We start from the raw sequence: 21,393 nt of genomic DNA, 5'->3' as shown, positions 1-21,393 counted from the left end.
GCTAATATGACTATTGATACAACAACTAGCACGGGTTGCTAATATGACTATTGTGCTTTTGGCTAACGGACAACGAAATAAAGTTGTTAGAACATGTGATAAACGCTGGTTTTAATGGCAAATGAGGAAGTGTTTACAAAAATAATTCCGTCAACATTTCTATGGTCAGATTTTTTGGCTAGGCAAGGTAAGACATGATTCATAAAATGACAAAACATCCAGGTTTTAAACAATTACGTTTATGGCTAAACAAACTGAACAAAAATATAAAAAGGTCCCTGCCCAGTCATGTGAAATCCATAGATTAGGGTCTAATGAATTTATTTCAATTGATTGATTTCCTTCTATGAACTAACTCAATAAAATCTTTGAAATTGTTGCATGTTGTGTTTATATTTCTGTTTAGTATAATTTCAAAATTTGTAAGTCGCTCTGGATAAGAGCGTCTGCTAAATGACGTAAATGTAAATGTAAAATGCTGAATGCCTCCACTCAGATTGCAAGGTGGGTGATATCGCAGTGCATAACAGACACTGGGCGTTCTCTGAACGAACCGTGCTTAGATTATGTCCACAGAATCAAACCTTTTTTATTTTACTTTTTTTTTAAAAACTAGGCGAGTCAGTTAAGAACAAATTCTTATTTACAATGATGGCCTAGGAACAGTGAGTTAAATGCCTTGTTCAGGGGGCAGAACGACAGATTTTTACTAGTCCAACGCTCTAACCACTAGGCTACCTGCCACCCCTACGCTCTAATCACTAGGCTACGCTGCCGTCCCTACACTCTAACCACTAGGCTACCTACCCCCCTACACTCTAACCACTAGGCTACCTACCCCCCTACACTCTAACCACTAGGCTACCTGCCGCCCCTACGCTCTAACCACTAGGCTACCTGCCGCCCCTACACTCTAACCACTAGACTACCTAAAGCCCCTACACTCTAACCACTAGGCTACCTACCCCCCTACACTCTAACCACTAGGCTACCTGCCGCCCCTACACTCTAACCACTAGGCTACCTGCCCCCACTACACTCTAACCACTAGGCTACCTGCCCCCCCTACACTCTAACCACTAGGCTACCTGCCGCCCCTACGCTCTAACCACTAGGCTACGCTGCCACCCCTACACCCTAACCACTAGGCTACCTGCCGCCCCAACACTCTAACCACTAGGCTACGCTGCCACCCCTACACCCTAACCACTAGGCTACCTGCCGCCCCAACACTCTAACCACTAGGCTACGCTGCTGCCCCTACACTCTAACCACTAGGCTACCTGCCGCCCAACATTAGACGTTATTGTTAATTATAATACATTATATTTGTCAAACATGACTGCCATTTAGACTAATATAAGTCGCTCTGGATAAGAGCGTCTGCTAAATGACTTAAATGTAAATATATATATATATATATATATGTCATTTAAAAGTCTCATTAAAGTTTGGCTACATTTTCTGGTGCCTCCCAGCATGTGTGTGGACATGAGAGGCTGTAGCCAATATGCATAGTCCATCACCTACTAGACTTGGACCGACCTTCTGCCATACCGGGATATTCAGTAATAACAGCACTGAACACAAGGGGCACTGTTTTCAAACCCCACTGATACTATGTAAATAAAAATAAAAAATGTAAATACATGTAATCTGAAGGTTAGCAATGCTAACAAGTACATGTCAAATCCCATAAATAATGCTAACGAACATTTTACACAGTCTCATAGCTGCACGCACAAAACAAAATGCTAGTCCCAGTTAGCTGCACAAAACAAAACGCTAGTCCCAGTTAGCTGCACAAAACAAAATGCTAGTCCCAGTTTGCTGCACGCACAAAACAAAATGCTAGTCCCAGTTTGCTGCACGCACAAAACAAAATGCTAGTCCCAGTTAGCTGCACAAAACAAAATGCTAGTCCCAGTTAGCTGCACAAAACAAAACGCTAGTCCCAGTTAGCTGCACAAAACAAAACGCTAGTCCCCGTTAGCTGCACAAAACAAAACGCTAGTCCCCGTTAGCTGCACAAAACAAAACGCTAGTCCCAGTTAGCTGCACAAAACAAAATGCTAGTCCCAGTTAGCTGCACAAAACAAAATGCTAGTCCCAGTTAGCTGCACAAAACAAAATGCTAGTCCCAGTTAGCTGCACAAAACAAAATGCTAGTCCCAGTTAGCTGCACAAAACAAAATGCTAGTCCCAGTTAGCTGCACAAAACAAAACGCTAGTCCCAGTTAGCTGCACAAAAAAAAATGCTAGTCCCAGTTAGCTGCACAAAACAAAACAAATATTAGACAGCAAGGCTTTTGATCCTGGAGGGGATTCTCTGCTGTTATCATGCGAATGCTTGATTTTGGAAGGAGCTAACCACTTAGCTAGGTTAGCAAATCAAATGCACAACTGAAGCGCATTTAGCACATTCTAGACAGGTAACTTAATAGTTAGAAGATGTCTAGCTGGCAAACATTGAATTGTGAATTCCCTACTGTAGCTAGATCACCTGGAGCATACTGGACAATAGAGAGGGACTCACAAGGCCCAGGTCGTTGTGTGTAAACAAACACCATGTGACTGGGGACCACCAGGAAGCTTCATAATGAAACATGTGACATGAATAAAATCATCTTCTTATCTCCTAACGAATTGCACAAGTTGACAGCAGGTATTTAAGTAGCTTCAAATATAGACATTTATTTAAAAACGTTAAAGGAATAGTTTCAACGGTATTGACGGTATTGAAAAACAATCACGTGGCTTTTTCCAGTTACCCCGGTATAAAGGCCCAAGCCTATCACCTAAACGTTCACATGCAGGATAATTATTTATGGACAGTACATTCACTTTTTTTTTTTTTTTTTTTTTACAATTTCTAGTAGTTTAAAAAAAAAAATTCTAATCAATTTAAAATGGGCTATTTTGGTTAAGGGCCTTAATGCCCTGGCAGATTGGGCTCATCTTGAAGGCCAAATTCCATAGCTGGTGCGTACGTTACATGGCATATGTTCAGTGCGTCTACCTCGTCCAGCAGAGTGAGCAGCATGGGGGTGATGTGCAGGGCTGAGTCTCCGCTGGGGTCTTTGAGGAGCTGTCTGAAGTGCTCTATAACCTGGTAGAACACGTTCTTCCATAGAGCCTGGTCCAGGTTCTGACTGTCACTGAACTCTATGTCTGTTAGGATCACCCGCTCATATAGGGTCAACAGGTCAGCTCTGGAGGGTAGGGGTGAAAAGGAGACAAGACAGAAAGGAGCTTAGTCAGTTTTCAGACAAGTTGCAGCCCCCAGCATCAGCATATTACCAAGTTGGAGCTCCCACCCTCAATCCATCCTACCCTGTCCCTCCAATCTACCCTGTCCATCTCCTTCCTCCTTCCCTCCCTCCATCCTACCCTGTCCCTCCATCCATCCATCCTACCCTGTCCCTCCCTCCATCCATCATACCCTGTCCCTCCCTCCCTCCCTCCCTCCATCCTACCCTGTCCCTCCATCCTACCCTGTCCATCTCCTCCCTCCATCCATCATACCCCGTCCCTCCCTCCCTCCATCCTACCCTGTCCCTCCATCCTACCCTGTCCCTCCATCCTACCCTGTCCCTCTCCTCCCTCCCTCCATCCATCCATCCTACCCTGTCAATCTCCTCCCTCCCTCCATCCTACCCTGTCCCTCTCCTCCCCCCCACCCTCCCTCCATGCTACCGTGTCCCTCTTCCCTCCATTCTACCCTGTCCCTCTCCTCCTTCCCTCCCTCCATCCTACCCTGTCCCTCTCCTCCCCCCATCCTACCCGGTCTCTTCCTTCCATTCGACCCTGTCCCTCTCCTCCCTCCCACCCTCCCTCTATCCTACCCTGTCCCTCTCCCCACCATCTTACCTGAGTTGAGCCATGCGGTCCAGTCCGTCAGGACTAAGTCTGTCTCTAGATAGGAGGTTGCTGAGTTGTAACTCCTGGCTCTCTGCAGCCCTCAGCTGTCTCCCCAGCTCTGCCCTGGCCTGCTGCTCCACTTCCTCTGGTGTCAGACCTGCTCCAGCCCCGGTCTGGTACCCCTGGCCCCTGTACTCCCCATAAAACTGGGCTGGGTAAATGCCGTTGGAGGAGGGCATCTGGTAGGGGGTGGTAGACATAGTGTGGTAGGGGTATGGGTAACGTGCATTGGGGTTGGCATTGTAAGGGTAAGGGTTGTCAGAGTTCTGGTACTTGTAGAAGGCCTGGGCCATGGCTGCGGCCTCCTGCTGGGGGTAGAAGTGCTCCCCCTGGCGGACCGGGGGACTCCCTGCAGCCTCGTCGTCCGTATCCAGGAAGTGCAGCGCTCCGTAACCGCCGCCCGTCTGCAGGTACATGGGCTGCTGCTGCAGGAGAGAGGCATGCTGGGAGAGCCGGAGAGCGGGTTTCTGGTCGGGATTGTTGGGATCCCAGAGTCGCCTTGTTCCTCCGCCCCTTCCTCCTCCTCTCCCTAGTCCCGCCTCTTTTCCTCCTCGAATCCCACCAAATAGGAGCCTTGGCCCGGGCTCCGTCGGCGAATTGGAGAGGTCAGTGTGGGCGGGGAGGATGAGAATGCCCCTCTCCTTACCACGAGGCACAGTGCCCTGCCTGCGGCGCCCTTGGGGGTCATCGCTGAGGCCTGAGGTGGCGTGGGAGGTGCCTGGCTGTCTGTCGCTCTGAGATACTTTCAGGAGCCCTCCTCTTCCTCCTCCGTGTCCTCTTCCCCCTCTCCCTCTGCTCTCCTCCTCCCCTCTCCTCCACGCGGGGCTCAAGTACTCCTCTCCTCCATCTCTCCTCCTCTCCTCCAGTGAGTCTGTTGAGGAGTCTCTAGTGTTTCTCCTCCTGTTCGGTAGCTGACCTCCTCCTCCCTCTCCTCTGTCTCTCTCCCTGTGCCCCAGGCGGTCTCGTCGGACCCTGTCCTCCCTCCGATCCCCTCCCTGTCCCAGTCCGTCCAGGCTGGTGCCACTGCTGGCAGAACTGGTGCTGTAGGTACGGTTCATGGGTCTTCTGATGTTTGACTTGGAGTAGCGCTTAGAGGACGACGATGGGTGGTGGTGGTTGTTAGGGTTAGCTCTGCATCTCTCACTCCTCTCTCTGTTTCTCTGTATCTCTCCATCCCCGTCTTTCTCTCCATTCCTCTCTCTGTCTATATCTGGAGGTAGAGGTTGGGGTCTGTTGTTGCCTCTCTGGTTGTCTCTCTCAGTCTCTCTATCCCTCCGTTTTTCTCTTCCCTTTGCTGGCTGTGTATCTGCAGGACGGTTCGCTTCCCTCTCTCCGTCTTCTTCCGATGCTCTCCTGTCTCTATCTTTCTCGGTCATCCCTCGCTCACCCTCCCCCCCCTCTCCTCCTCCTCCTCTTCTCCTGGAGTCCTGATTCTCCCCTTTCTCCCCTCCTCCTCTGTTCCTGCGGTTTCCCCTCTCTCGCTTATTCTCCTCCTCAGTCTTCTCGCATCCTTCATTTCCTACTCGTCCCCTGCCTCCACCTCCAGCTCTGCTCCTCCTGCCCTCACCGCTAGCCTTCCTCCTCCTGCCTACTCCTTCCTCACCCTCTCCTCTCTTCCCCTCCTCTTCTCTCTCAGGTGGGGTAGTCACACAGAGTTTCTGTATCTTCCCAGTCAGGTTCTCTACTCCATGGTCTGAGACGGCTGCTTTCCCTGTTTCTCTCCTCCCCTGCCTTCTGCCTGTCTCTTCACCCCCTCTGCCACCTTTCCCTTTCTCCTCTCCGGTCTCTCTCCATACGACTGGTTCCATCCTGGCTTGGGTTTCCTCTCTAACAGGATCAGGGGGACCAGGGGTAGGGGCAGGTTTCTCTGTCTCTCTTCCCTCTTCCCCCTGGGTGGTAGTGGTGCTCCTCCGACCCCCAGGCTGGTAGATCTCCCGGTCCGGTTTACGGGTCTTTCTGGTGGGCTTGGGAGAGTCAGGGGAACCCCCTGCTGGCTCTCCACCCCTCTGGTCCTTCTCTCTACCTCCACCCCTCTGGTCCTTCTCTCTACCTCCACCCCTCTGGTCCTTCTCTCTACCTCCACCCCTCTGGTCCTTCTCTCTACCTCCACCCCTCTGGTCCTTCTCTCTACCTCCACCCCTCTGGTCCTTCTCTCTCCCTCCACCCCTCTGGTTTTTCCCTCTCACTTCATCCCTCTGTCTGGAGTTCTGTGGTCGGTTAGCTGAGCCTGACGGTCCCTTTGCACTACTGCTACTACTGTTGTTGTTGTTGTTGTCTGCTCTGGTGGTGTGGTGGTCACCTCTTTGAGTCCTCTGTTGTGCAGGTGCTCGAGAGCATCCACCCCGGTTTGAAGTAAAACCTCCTCCACATTTCTCTCCTCCTCCTTTCCCCATCCCTCCATCTATACATCCAAGTTCAGTTGAAACCGTCTCAGTGGCGGCCATCTTGTGTCCTTCTTCCTCCTCCTGCGGCAGTGACATCACCAACTCTACCTCAGGGTCAGAGGTCATGGCTAACGGATCTCCAGGGGAGGTGACTACGCCGCCGTCCTCGCTGTCATGGCGACGGTTGCCGTGGCCAGCCCCGGGCGTGTAGAGCTGCAGGTCAGGGCGTTTTGACGGGTCGTTGCCGTGGTGACGCTGCTGTCGTTGGCCACGTCCCTCCTCTCCTCGCTCCTCTGTGACAGAGAGGGGGGTACGAAAGGGAGAGAAAGAGTTGGGAAAGAAATAGAGAAGGGAGAGGGAGAGAGAGGAGAATGGGAGATATTAGTTGTGATGACTGATTTTTCAACAGAGACACAATCCGTTCTGAAGGTCAGCGCCCCGTCTCCTCCTCTCTTTCGCCCTCTCGTTTCCTCTCCCGCTATCCTCATTTCCACTCCCTCTTGCTCAGTCGTGTAAGTTTAGTTCGTTCTCAGTCTCCTCTGACTAACACACAGCAGGAGAAAGTACAAGAAAGCGATAGCAGGAGGTAAGAGAGAAAGCGATAGCAGGAAGAACAGTCTGCCTGATAATGTAGTGCACCTTTACCCCGTACTTCAACAAAGACAATGAACAATGACACAACTGCCCCAGGGTCTAAATGATAGCTAATACCAGTCATACGCTATGCGATTTTCACACAAATTCCCCACGGTTTTTTGCAGTCCCAGACAAATGTTCATGATCGGGGTGAAATCCTATGAACTTGGGCTAGGATCAATACGTCGGGACTGGCGTAGTTTGAGCAGGTCAAGGGCGCACCGACGACGGTTGTTTCGTTATCCAGACCCCCTGTCCGGATGTCCAGATCCTTTTCTGACATGTCTGAAATGTTGGTCGTGCATGTTGTTGTATGAGCACGATTGGGCAAGGACTGTGACACGATTGGGCAAGGACTGCTGCCAATAGCTAATGAGCACTCAGCATGCGAGACCAAGACAACTATAGTGAAGAGGAAAACAACAACACTGTGAGGACCGAGGTGATGGGAGACAGAGTTCACTAAAGGACCATTCCATTGGTCCTTAAGTCAAATCTCCGCACACCTGGGGCACCGGGCAATGCAAAACAAACTCCTACCATGACAGAAATGAAAAAGATAATTATATCATTATTATTTTGTATATTAAGTCCATATTCTGGGCCTCTGTCTTTTTTGATCTTTCTGCACATAATACTTGGCACACTAAAACGCAGCTCACTGTTTGCGTCAGCATTTCTTTCCTACAACAACTGAGAAACGCAGGGCAGGATCAACTAGGGAATCATCGTGTACTGTGAGCACGTCCTGGGGTTGAGGTTGGACAAAATGAAAGATTTGGAACAAGGAAATCTGGAAGTTGTGAGCGTGTCCCAAGTTATTACGATTTTATAAATGGTGTAGTGTAGTGTATGCCCAGCATAAGTGGGTAAGAAGGATAGCTGTGTTGGGTTCATCTGATCAGTCAGTCCAACAGGTGAGTCTCCAATTTAATAAGGTCCTGGAAAGCTACTGGGTAGGTGAGCAGGCTTTAGTTCCAGCCCTACTCAAACACACCTGTTCAGCTAATCATGACCCAGACTCTGATCATGATTGTCTTTTTTAAAACAGGTACCTTAGTGATGACCTAGAATAAAAACCCCAAACATCTAGCAATTCCCCAGGACCGTCGGAGTGGCCTCATCAATAATAATTTAGGAAAGACGAGTTAGCTATTTGTGTAGCTAGTTAGCATGGCGAAAGCTACACAAGTGCGGTTGCCATAGTGATATGGTTAGCTTAAAAAAATAAAGCTAAACAAAACGTTATTAAACTTGAGTCAGTTAACTAACTAGTTCAACTATACACTTTTGCCACCTTCTTCAACTTGTATCCAACTAACAACGTTAACTGTGGTCTGTAAAAGAAAATACACATAGTTATTGTTTTTTGGGAAGAAGAACAAAACAGAAAAAAAACTAGAAGCTAAGCTAGTCTGCTGCTAATACTAACCTAGCTTAGCAAGCGGACAATAGCCCCAACCACGAAGGACTGCAACCGGTGGGGAACCTCCGTCTGGGTTGACGGTGACATGTGTATTTCCAACCCGGTCTTCGGTTGTGAGAGGTGGGGGTGAGTGAGTGATATTGTTCGGGGGAGGGAGGAGGAGGGGAGGCGTTTGAAAACAAAATACCACATGATGCTTCTAGCTGCCGTTACGTCAAAATAGCTAACGTTAGCTAGCAAGCTAACTACTTCGTTTCCGTTTATACGTTGGATTACTCCCGTTTTTTGTTGTGAGTTCATGATTTATAACGATAACTTTCGGTTCTCGCTCTCACCTCTGTGACAATCGCCGTGGTGGTTGGTAAAAGCAGACGCTTCAGCTCGTAGCTCCGCAGCTGAAATCCGTACTCGGTCTAGTTCGTCCGCCATCTTCGTCTCTAGTCAACACGCGTTTAGAAAAAAAACACCTGTGTCGTTTCTTGTGTCGCCTACAGGGTCAGTAGCCTGTAGGAACTGTCACATAGCGTTTATTTTACAAATGAAGTGAATTTGGCTAAACATTCATTCAAATGTTTAGTTAAGATGAGGAAACACGGCATAGGTAGGCCTACAAAAATAAACTACATCTTGGTACTACTAGCCTACTAAACAAATCAAGCCATTGCCCAAAGTGATCTGACTACAATCCTTTTTAAACGATATTGGAAAATTGAGATGATATAATCCCCCTATTAAAAAAAAAAAAAAAACGTTAACTTTAGTTCTATTCCTTGTGAGATCAATAGGCTATTTAGCCTACTATAGTTATCAGTGGCCAAACAGCTAGTCAGACGAAGCAATAACAAAGGGTGCGTTCGTAAATTCACCAATTATTCATCGCTCTAGGTTCACTCAGACGAGAGTCCTCTGAAACCGGAGTAGACAGACAGAGCGAATTAACGAACGCACCGGAGAGGCCCAACTCCCTCCAGTTTCGCGCACCAAGCAAGGAGTTTTTAATATGGTCAATGAGTGTCGAATTTGGTCAAGCCCCCCAAAACATGTAATGGCTGTTTTGCTACGTAAAGTTTATTTGATCGACTATAAGTTTCGTAATGCTTAAATTCTTACGAGTGAACAGATATAAGCAGTATGGCAACTTTGATGAAAAAAAAACCTTTATATCGGAGTTTTCGAGAAAACGTCGACGTCAACAACCCTCATCGAATATATATAAAAAAATAGATTACAATAATAATATGTATCCACCAAGCCAAAGAAAGATAGGTGGAAGCAAGACAGCCCGTCATGCCGCTTTGTGTACAATGACTCCCATTGTTAGGGCGAAGAGACGTGTATCTTGTCAGTATAACCATCATCTTCGGCAATAATTAGGCAGGTCTGTAGCAACAGATCATTTAATAACTTCCAATAAAGTAATGCTGCTAATAATGTCATAACGTTTGCATTTATAATCTTAGGCTTGTGTGCAGCTGTTCGGCCATGGAAACCCATTTCATGAAACTCCCAACGAATAGTTATTGTGCTGACGTTGCTTCCAGAGGCAGTTTTTAACGAGGACAGAAGATTTTTACGCGATATGCGATTCAGCACTCAGGTCGTCCTGTTCTGTGAGCTTGTGTGGCCTACCACTTTGCAGCTAAACTGTTGTTGCTCCTAGACATTTCCACTTCACAATAACAGCACCGGGGCAGCTCTAGTAGGGAATAACATTGACGAACTGACTTGTTGGAAAGGTGGCATCCTATGATGGTGCCACATTGAAAGTCACTGCGCTCGCCAGTAAGGCCATTCTACTGCCAATGTTTTGTCTATGGAGATTGCATGGCTGTGTGCTCGGTTTTTTATACACCTGTTGACAGGTGTTGCTGAAATAGCCAATAGTATTTGCCAATGAGAGGCTTCAAAAGAACCAGTGGACCATATAGAGCCCCACAGTGGAGGTGTGATAATACCCATAAAACCTTGCGGTTAAACAGTTCCAATCGTTTCTCCCACCATTCATTTTTCCCATATGGGATTTTACCAACACTTAAAATAAGGGCTGTGTTTCATGTAGGCTTAACCTGGCGTGACGTTTTGATAACCGTGTAAATCTATCTCGGACAAAGTGACTTTTATCAATATATTCATCTCTATTTACTCTCAGATTCCAAAATGCTAATGGTGAATATGTAGAGACCAGAGTGCTAACCATTACCCTATAGATAGAACCTGATGGCTTTGGTGAAGTCAAGTGTGAAACTTGTTGGCTTCTTGCCTAAGATAAAATGGTTAAGTGGATAAAATGGTTAAGTGAAGTGAGGTTGACTTTGTCTTCAGAGCCATTTTAGATACTGAAATGCGAGTATTTGTTTTTATATGTAAAATAAGCTTTAGTACAAATTATAAGTCATATTTTCTCATTCTCTATACCAAGGCTCTTTTTACATCATGCATTTTATCTCTCCCACACTGTCGATCTTCAGTTTTATGTTCCTTCCTTTCTTTTTCATTGTTCTCTTCTCATCTTTTTCTCTCAGCGCTCTCTTCCTTGCTTTCTCTCCATCTGTTACATTTTTGTACCCCTTTTCTCCCCAATTTTGTTGTATCCAATTTGTAGTTAGTCTTGTCCCATCGCTGCAACTCCCGTACGGACTCGGGAGAGACGTGAATCCTCCGAGACACAACCCAGCCAAGCCACACTGCTTCTTGACACAATGCTCGCTTAACCCGGAAGCCAGCCGCACCAATGTGTTGTAGGAAACACTGTACACCTGGCGACCGTGTCAGCGTGCACTGCACCCGGCCCACCGCAGGAGTCGCTAGAGCACGATGGGACAAGGATATCCCTGCTGGCCAAACCCTCCCCTAACCCGGACGACGCTGGGTCAATTGTGTGCCGCCCCATGGGTCTCCCGGTCGCAGCTGGCTGCGACACAGCCTGGATTCGAACCAGAATCTCTAGTGGCACAGCTAGCACTGTGACGCAGTGCCTTAGACCACGGCACTACTCGAGAGGCCATCTCCATCTCTTTAACCTCCCCTCATTCTCTTGTTCTCTGTCTCTTTCTCTCTCTCTCTCTCTCTCTCTCTCTCTCTCTCTCTCTCTCTCTCTCTCTCTCTCTCTCTCTCTCTCTCTCTCTCTCTAAGATGTGTGAACGGAGAGGGAAGGGGGCATGTGAGTCATCCAATGAGTCATGCGGTATGTTAAGGATGACACAGGAAAAGACAGGGAGTAAATATGGGCATATAACAAACAAAACACACACTGCTGTAATGGCATTGTTGGCAAAGCTAGAGTGAGCGAGTGTGTGTGTGTGCGCAGAACGGCATATTTTGCTTATGGCCCTGTTCATCTTTAATATGCAATTACAGACATTGACCAGCAGGTGTCAGTATCGATTGGATATGATTAAGTGAGTCTCAAAGTCCTGGCTGGCAATGTTCAAACACACTGCAGCTTCTAGCATCCTCATTGCGATCTCTGGACGAAAGACAATCACACAACTACAGGAACTTAAATATGAATATTTAGAATGTGTCTAACCAAATTGATAGCTAGCTGTGTGTGTGTGTGTGTGTGTGTGTGTTGTTTGCAGAGGAGGCTGGTGGGAGGAGCTATAGGAGGACGGGCTCAATGTAATGTCTGGAATGGAGCGGAGTCAGTCATGTGGTTTCTATATGTTTGATACCATTCCGTTTATTCCATTCCAGCCAATCAAAAAATGAGCCTGTTCTCCTATAGTTCCTCCCACCAGCCAACCTCTGGTTGTTTGTTCCCCTCTCCATCTCTCTATCATTATATCTCCCAGTCTTTCTTTATGTTGAACACTCTCTTTGTATTTCCTATCTGAAACAGACCGAATAGGAGTGATAGAGAGGTAAACATACAGCGAAGAGAGCATGACGGCAAGATAGAGGGAGGGAGGTATAGAGAGAGAGGGTGAGGGAGGTATAGAGAGAGAGAGGGAGGTATAGAGAGAGAGAGGTATAGAGAGAGAGAGGTATAGAGAGAGAGAGGCATAGAGAGAGAGAGAGGCATAGAGAGAGAGGTATAGAGAGAGTGGTATAGAGGGAGAGAGGTATAGAGAGAGAGGTATAGAGAGAGTGGTATAGAGGGAGAGAGGTATAGAGAGGGAGGGAGGCATAGAGAGAGGTATAGAGAGAGAGGTATAGAGAGAGAGGTATAGAGAGGGAGGGAGGCATAGAGAGAGAGGTATAGAGAGACGGAGAGAGGCATAGAGAGGGAGGTATAGAGATAGAGAGGGAGGTAAAGAGAGAGAGAGGGAGGTATAGAAAGAGGGCGGTATAGAGAGAGAGGGAGGGTGGGAGGTATAGAGAGAGAGAGGTGTATATATATAGAGAGAGGGAGGTATGGAGGGAGGGAGGTATAGAGAGAGGGAGGGAGGGAGGGAGATAGAGAGACGGACAGATAGTAGAGAGAGACAGCACATGGCGTTGTAACCATAGCAGCAGTCTGCTCTACTTGACAGTAGAGTAAACATCCTCATTTCCCTAGCAACACCGATTCACTACGGAATTAAAGGCCAGTGCCTTACCATCTTACACACACACACACACACACACACACACACACACACACACACACACACACACAAATATATGGCTTTGAAATGACCCGTGTGATACATCTACCAGAGGAGCTGAGGTAGAGGAGGGAGCTGAGGTAGAGGGGGGAGCTGAGGTAGAGGGGGGAGCTGAGGTAGAGGAGGGAGCTGAGGTAGAGGAGGGAGCTGAGGTAGAGGGGGGAGCTGAGGGAGAGGAGGGAGCTGAGGTAGAGGAGGGAGCTGAGATAGAGGAGGGAGCTGAGGTAGAGGGGGGAGCTGAGGTAGAGGAGGGAGCTGAGGAGAGGAGGGAGCTGAGGTAGAGGAGGGAGCTGAGGTAGAGGGGGAGCTGAGGTAGAGGGGGGAGCTGAGATAGAGGAGGGAGCTGAGGAGAGGAGGGAGCTGAGGTAGAGGAGGGAGCTGAGGTAGAGGGGGGAGCTGAGGTAGAGGAGGGAGCTGAGGTAGAGGGGGGAGCTGAGGTAGAGGAGGGAGCTGAGGAGAGGAGGGAGCTGAGGTAGAGGGGGGAGCTGAGGTAGAGGAGGGAGCTGAGGTAGAGGGGGGAGCTGAGGTAGAGGAGGGAGCTGAGGTAGAGGAGGGAGCTGAGGTAGAGGGGGGAGCTGAGGTAGAGGAGGGAGCTGAGGTAGAGGGGGGAGCTGAGGTAGAGTGGGGGGCTGAGGGAGCTGAGGTAGAGGGGGGACCTGAGGTAGAGTGGGGGGCTGAGGTAGAGGAGGGAGCTGAGGTAGAGGAGGGAGCTGAGGGAGCTCTGGTAGAGGAGGGAGCAGAGGTAGAGGAGGGAGCTGAGGTAGAGGAGGGAGCTGAGGTAGAGGAGGGACACCAGTAAATCTGCCGTTGTGTATGTAACGAGGGCCAGTTGACCAGGGTGTAAAGGTCACAGTGACGAGTGTTGAAAGGGGGCACTGGTAACAAAGTGGATGGCAGTGTGGTAAATTATGTCTAGTTTATTGAGGTTAGGCAAGCCTGTAAACTACATCGCCATAGTCCAGGATGGGCAGGATGGTGTGCTCGGCAGAGTGGGTGAAGGAAGCTTTGTTGTGGTACAATAAACCATTTCTGGATATAACTTTAGACTCAAGGTGGGTGATGTGGTTATGGAAAGAGAGTGAGCAGCCCAGCCATATACCAAGATATTTATAGGTGTCGACATACTGAGCCGTTCAAGGAAAGAGTATGGGGGGGCAGGCAGGTTCCTGTTGAAGGCCATGCTGGATGTTGTTACAGCTATGTTGTAGGGTGATCAGCACAGTGTTCAGGGAGGGACTGAGTGCACTTGTTCCTTGTTTCTCTGAAGCCAATCAGAGGGGTTCGTGGAAGAGCAGACCGTTCTGGAAGAGCAGACCGTTCACAAGAAAAACCACACAGCCATTTTCCAAGCAAGGACATGCATCACAAAAAACAAAAATACAGCTAAAATATTCACTAACCTTTGATGATCTTCATCAGATGGCACTCATAGGACTTCATGTTACACAATACATGTATGTTTTGCTCGATAAAGTTCATATTTATATCCAAAAGTCCCATTTTACATTGGCGCGTGATGTTCAGAAAATGTATTCCCACCAAAACTTCCGATGAATGAGCACATCAATTTACAAAAATACTCATCATAAACGTTGATAAAATTTACAACAGTTATTGAATGAATTATAGATATACTTCTCCTTAATGCAACTGCTGTGTCAGATTTTAAAGTAGCTTTACGGAGAAAGCACATTTTTCAATATTCTGAGTAGATAGCTCAGCCATCACAGCAAGCTATACAGACACCCGCCAAGTTCTGGGGTCACCTAAACTCAGAATTAGTATTATAAATAGTTTCTTACCTTTGCTGATCTTCGTCAGAAGGCTCTCCCAGGACTCCTACTTCCACAAGAAATGTTATTTTTGTTCGAAATACTCCATATTTATGTCCAAATACCTCCGTTTTGTTCGTGCGTTCAGATCACTATCCAAAGGCATAACGCGCGAGCATAAATCCAGCCACGAAAAGTCAAATAGTTCCATTACTGTTTGTAGAAACATGTCAAAAGTTGTTTACAATCAATCCTTGGGGTCTTTTTAACATAAAACGTCGATAATATTCCAACCGGACAATAGCGTATTCATTACAGAGGAAAAAGAAGGAGCGGCGCGCCAAACGTGCCCACGCAGTAAACAACTCACTGGTCCCAGGCAGTCCACTCATTGACTGAGCTCCTATTTTCTGCCCAATAACAGGAGAAGGATGAAACACGTTTCTAAAGGCTGTTGACAGCCAATGGAAGCCTTAGGAAGTGCAACGTGACCCCACAGACACTGTAGTTTCGATAGGGATTCAAAAGAAGAACTACAATTCTCAGATTTCCCACTTCCTGGTTGGATTTTTCTCTGGTTTTTTCCTGCCATATGAGTTCCGTTATACTCACAGACATCATTCAAACAGTTTTAGAAACTTCAGAGTGTTTTCTATCCAAATTACTAATAATATGCAAATATTTGACTCTGGGCCCGAGTATTAGGCAGTTTACTCTGGGCACGCTTTTCATCCAAAAATGAAAATACTGCCCCCTATACCTTAAAAAGTTAAGAGCGTTAGGCCAGTAACCAAAAGGTTGCTGGTTCGAATCCCCGATTCAGCAAAGGTGAAAAAATCTGCTGTTCTGCCCTTGAGCAAGGCAGTTAACCAATGACATTGATTAAGGCACCCCCCCCCCCCCCCCCCTGCATTGGGTTAAATGCGGAAGACACATTTAGGTTGAATGTAATCAGTTGTGCGACTGACTAGGTATCCCCATTTCCCCAGGTTGTGTAGGAAGGCCTGCTCATTGAAGTGCTTTAATAGACGTTTGACAATAGTCAAACGGGGACATTAAACAGTGGTTCTGTTGCGGACACAGGTAATACAACAGCGGTCATTAAGGCCTTGGCAGAAAACGACAGAGGTGTACTCAGCAGGCATATTAGTGAAAATAACCATAGACTTGGTTGTATCTGGTGGGAGCCAATCAGGGAGAGGTTTAAAGCATCCTGCTGGAGCCAATCAGGGCGAGGTTTAAAGCATCCTGCCGGAGTCAATCAGGGAGAGGTTTAAAGCATCCTGCTGGAGCCAATCAGGGAGAGGTTTAAAGAATCCTGCTGGAGCTAATCAGGGAGAGGTTTAAGGCATCCTGCTGGAGCCAATCAGGGCGAGGTTTAAAGCATCCTGCTGGAGCCAATCAGGGAGAGGTTTAAAGCATCCTGCTGGAGCCAATCAGGGAGAGGTTTAAAGCATCCTGCTGGAGCCAATCAGGGCGAGGTTTAAAGCATCCTGCTGGAGCCAATCAGGGAGAGGTTTAAAGCATCCTGCTGGAGGCAATCAGGGCGAGGTTTAAAGAATCCTGCTGGAGCCAATCAGGGCGAGGTTTAAAGCATCCTGCTGATGGGAAGGCTGAGCATGTTCCAGTTCAGGTCATCTGATGACTCAAACTCTGAGAAGGTGTAAGGACCAATCAGTTCCCTTATAGCAGTCAGAGCACAGGCAGGAACAGAGGGTGGTCTATAACAGACCCGTGGAGGTGTAAGGACCAATCAGAGCACAGGCAGGAACAGAGGGTGGTCTATAACAGACCCGTGGAGGTGTAAGGACCAATCAGAGCACTGGCAGGAGACAGAGGGTGGTCTATAACAGACCCGTGGAGGTGTAAGGACCAATCAGAGCACTGGCAGGAGACAGAGGGTGGTCTATAACAGACCTGAGGAAGTGTAAGGACCAATCAGAGCACAGGCAGGAACAGAGGGTGGTCTATAACAGACAGGTTCTAGAAGAGTTTTACATGGAGAGCTGTATTTACTAATAGCTTACTGTACATCATGTTAACAGTTAACTCTGTAACCTAACATATACACTGTACAGTACATGCAGACACAGTAGACGGCACTTTAATTGAGGCAATGCTTTATTTATAAAGTCCAGCTGGTATTTGCCTGGTATTTATTGACCGTGAAATACTGCAGATGGCTACTCTGTGGGACCTACTTGGAAGAAGGACCTAGTTGTCTACCAGATGGTAGTCAGTAGGTGTTTGGCATCGTTGTGTATTTTTACCTGGTAAATATCAGCATACAGCATTTAAAAGGGTCTCTTCTTCTTAGTTACTGCTCCACCAATCAAATACCAAAATCAAAGAAATTCTTCTTCATTGCCTTTTCCCTCTCCTTCTTCTTCTTCTTCTTCTTCTTGGGAGGCACGGTCACACCGAGAGACAGAGAAACAGAGAGGAAAACAAGAGGAGAGGGAGAAGACAGAAACAGAGGACTGGTTAGACCTGATATATAGAGTAGAACCAACGGTTTCACGATTGATTTTATGCTTATTAATGGAACTTCTTATCTATTATTACAAAAGATATCAATACATTGCTGTTATTATCGTTTTAATTCATCTCAATTGACAAACATTTACACATTTTAGCATTAATATAGTGGTTATACATGGATTTAGTTGTGGTACAATACAGTGTTGATTATGAATATGCTGTGATTCAGTGCTGTTGTGGGGAATGTGTCGTTTCTGCTGTGGAATAGTGTCTATGAGAGGGAGCCGGAAGTGAAGGGCGTGTGTCTGTGTGTCTGTGTGTCTGTGTGTCTGTGTGCAGGGTCCTGATGGTCAGTGCAGGGCTTTGGTGCAGGTAGAGCAATGCAGAATGAGAGGAGATTGGGAGGAGGCAGAGCACAAGAGAGGAAGGGAGAGAGAGAGAGAGAGAGAGTGAGGGAAAGAGGAGAGACTGAATACAGATAAGAGAATACAGATGAGAAAGAAGAGGGAGTTTTTTTGCAGGTGAATTCTTAACACCAGGGGGGTTTCCACTGCCCCCTCATCTCTCTCTCTCTCTCTCTCTCTCTCTCTCTATCTCCTCATCTCTATCTCTATCTCCTCATCTCTCTCTCTATCTCCTCATCTCTCTCTCTCTCTCCTCATCTCTCTCTCATCTCTCTCTCTCTCTCTCTATCTCTCCTCATCTCTCTCTCTCTCTCCTCATCTCTCTCTCTCTCTCTCTCTCTCTCTCTCTCTCTCTCTCTCTCTGTCTGTCTCACTCTCTCTCCTCATCTCTCTCTCTCTATCTCCTCGTCTCTCTCTCCATCTCTCTCTCTGTCTGTCTCACTCTATCTCCTCATCTCTCTCTATCTCCTCATCTCTCTTTCTCTCTCTATCTCCTCATCTCTCTCTCTCTCTATCTCCTCATCTCTCTTTCTCTCTCTCTCTCTGTCTCACTATCTCTCCTCATCTCTCTCTCTCTCTCCTCATCTCTCTTTCTCTCTCTGTCTGTCTCACTCTATCTCCTCATCTCTCTCTCTCTGTCTCTCTCTATCTCTCCTCATCTCTCTCTCATCTCTCTCTCTCTCTCTCTGTCTCACTATCTCTCCTCATCTCTCTCTATCTCTCTGTCTGTCTCACTCTATCTCCTCATCTCTATCTCCTCATCTCTCTCTCTCTCTCTGTCTCACTATCTCTCCTCATCTCTCTCTCTCTCTCTCTCTCTCCTCATCTCTCTTTCTCTTTCTCTCCTTCTCTCTCTTTCTCTCTCTAAATTTTAATTAAATTCATATTGCTTTATTGGCATGATGTAACAATGTACATACTGTCAAAGAGTATTAAGTGATTAATTTACAATATTAACATAATTTAAATAATAATAATAACTAAAATTGTCAACAGGACAATCACTATCAACATTAATCAATGGTAGAAAATAACCATACATTGAACAATAACAATGACGTAGAGGACTCCATCTTGTTGCTCCCCTCCTATAGGCAGAAACTAAAACAGGAAGTGCCCGTGCTTAGGTCTATCCAACGCTGGTCTGACCAATCGGATTCCACGCTTCAAGATTGCTTCGATCACATGGACCGGGATATGTTCCAGGTAACCTCAGACAATAACATTGAAGTATACGCTGACTCGGTGAGTGAGTTTATAAGGAAGTGCATCGGAGATGTCGTACCCACTGCGACTATTAAAACCTTCCCTAACCAGAAACCGTGGATTGATGGCAGCATTCACACAAAACTGAAAGCACGTACCACCGCATTTAATCACGGCAAGGAGAATGGAAACATGATCGAATACAAACAGTGTAGTTATTCCCTCTGTAAGGCTTTGAGGACAATACAGTGCCAGTGACACGGCCCGCTACCAAAGCCTGTGGACTCTTCTTCTCCGTGGCCAACGTGAGTAAAACCCTCGCGAGGCTGCCGGCCCAGACAGCATCCCTAGCCGCGTCCTCAGAGCATGCGCAGACTAGCTGGCTGGTGTGTTTACGGACATATTCAATCAATCCCTATCCCAGTCTGCTGTCCCCACATGCTTCAAGATGGCCACCATTGTTCCTGTTCCCAAGAAAGCAAAGGTAACTGAACAAAATTACTATCGCCCTGTAGCACTCACTTCAGTCATCATGAAGTGCTTTGAGAGACTAGTCAAGGACCATATCACCTCCACCCTACCTGTTACCCTAGACCCACTTCACTTTGCTTGCCGCCCCAATAGGTCCACAGACGATGCAATCGCCATCACACTGCACTCTGCCCTATCCCATCTGGAAAAGAGGAATACCTATGTAAGAATGCTGTTAATTGACTACAGCTCAGCATTAAACACCATTGTACCCTCCAAACTCAACTCCACCCTGTGCAACTGGGTCCTGGACTTCCTGATGGGCCACCCCCAGGTGGTGAAGGTAAGAAACAACATCTTCACTCCACTGATCCTCAACACTCAGACCCCTCCTGTACTCCCTGTTCACCCATGACTGCGTGGCCATGCACGCCTCCAACTCAATCATAAAGTTTGCAGACGACACAACAGTGGTAGGCTTGATTACCAACAACGACAAGACAGCCTACAGGGAGGAGGTGAGGGCCCTCGGAGTGTGGTGTCAGGATAATAACCTGAGAGATGATCATGGACTTCAGGAAACAGCAAAGGGAGCATTCCCCTGTTGACATCGACGGGACAGCAATAGAGAAGGTGGAAAGTTTTAAGTTCCTCGGTGTACATATGACCGACAAACTGAAATGGTCCACGCACACAGACAGTGTGGTAACAACCGCAGGGCTCTCCAAAAGGGTGGTGCGGTCTGCACAACGCATCACCGGGGGAAAACTACCTGCTCTCCAGGACACCTACACCTCTCGATGTCACAGGAAGGCCAAAAAGATCATCAAGGACAATAACCACCCGAGCCACTGCCTGTTCACACCGTTACCATCCAGAAGATGAGGTCAGTACAGCTGCATCAAAGCTGAGACAGATTGAAAAGCAGCTTCTATCTCAAGGCCATCAGATTGTTAAACAGCCATCACTAGCACAGAGAGGTGGCTGCCTACCTACAGAATTGATATCAATGGCCGCTTTAATGAATGGAACACTAGTCACTTTAATAATGCCACTTTAAGAACGTTTACATATCTCGCATTACTCATCTCATTTGTATATACTATCTATTCTTTACTATATATTGCATCTTAGCCGCTCTGTCACTGCTCATCCATATATTTTATACTTATATATTCTTATCCCATTCCTTTACTAGATTGTGTATATTAGGTAGTTGTTGTGGAATTGTTAGATATTACCTGTTAGATATTACCTGTTAGATACTGCTGCACTGTCAGATCTAGAAGCATTTCGCTACACTCACAATAACGTCTGCTAATTTGCCATTTGATTTGATTTGACCGGACAGGTAGCCTATTCTCATCAGAGATGTCTTTGAAAGGATTTCAAATTTGGAGAAATGACAGTTGAGAAACTTCTTGACTCAACTGTTGATCCTCCACTGTTCAATACAGGCAGGTCAACTGTGATAACAAGTCAGTATTTGACGTACATCCATTGTCTGAGGACGTCGGGAGATGACATGGAAAGCGGCCACTAGGGACAACAGTGAGCGCTGATACCTTCAAGTAGGTGTCGGTTTTGCTTGAGTGTTGCGGACAGGGATGGCGGATGGGCGTAAGCATCTGCCTCTGGTTCCGAAGGTTGAAGATTGCAGGTTGAAGGTTGCAGGTTGCAGGTTGAAAGTTGAAGGTTGCAGGTTGAACGTTGCAGGTTGAAGGTTGCAGGTTGAAGGTTGCAGGTTGAAGGTTGAAGGATGCAGGCTGCAGGTTGCAGGCTGCAGGTTGCAGGTTGAAGGTTGCAGGTTGAAGGTTGCAGGTTGCAGGTTGAAGGTTGCAGGTTGAAGGTTGCAGGCTGCAGGCTGCAGGTTGCAGGCTGAAGGTTGAAGGTTGAAGATTGAAGGTTGCAGGTTGCAGGTTGAAGGTTGCATGTTGAAGGTTGCAGGTTGCAGGTTGAAGTTTGCAGGTTGAACGTTGAAGGATGAAGATTGCATGTTTGAATCCAGCGAAATAAAGTTGTTTTTAATATTTGTTTTGTTTTAAGCCTTTATCCCAAACCTTAACCCTTAAAGTACCTTAACCATTCAAAGTTAACGCCTAA

The 21,393-nt window shown here is 47.2% G+C and overlaps 1 protein-coding gene across 1 annotated transcript in view; it reads right to left on the bottom strand.

Annotated features, from left to right (window-relative positions):
• The window catches only part of LOC115155055 (telomerase-binding protein EST1A), a gene marked incomplete in the record, with an annotated part of 38,756 nt that extends 29,960 nt beyond the window's left edge, over positions 1-8,796 (bottom strand). Inside the window, 4 exon segments of the mRNA XM_029701848.1 lie at positions 3,020-3,212; positions 3,871-5,982; positions 6,154-6,598; positions 8,703-8,796. Coding sequence (XP_029557708.1) covers positions 3,020-3,212; positions 3,871-5,982; positions 6,154-6,598; positions 8,703-8,796 — 2,844 coding nt within the window.
• Between the last annotated feature and the right edge of the window lie 12,597 nt (positions 8,797-21,393).

This window comes from Salmo trutta, chromosome 19 (genome assembly GCF_901001165.1).
Source record: "Salmo trutta chromosome 19, fSalTru1.1, whole genome shotgun sequence".
NCBI classification, from domain to species: domain Eukaryota; kingdom Metazoa; phylum Chordata; class Actinopteri; order Salmoniformes; family Salmonidae; genus Salmo; species Salmo trutta.
The sequence above is the reverse complement of the archived record's forward strand: the minus strand, read 5'-3'. Positions and strand labels throughout refer to the sequence as shown.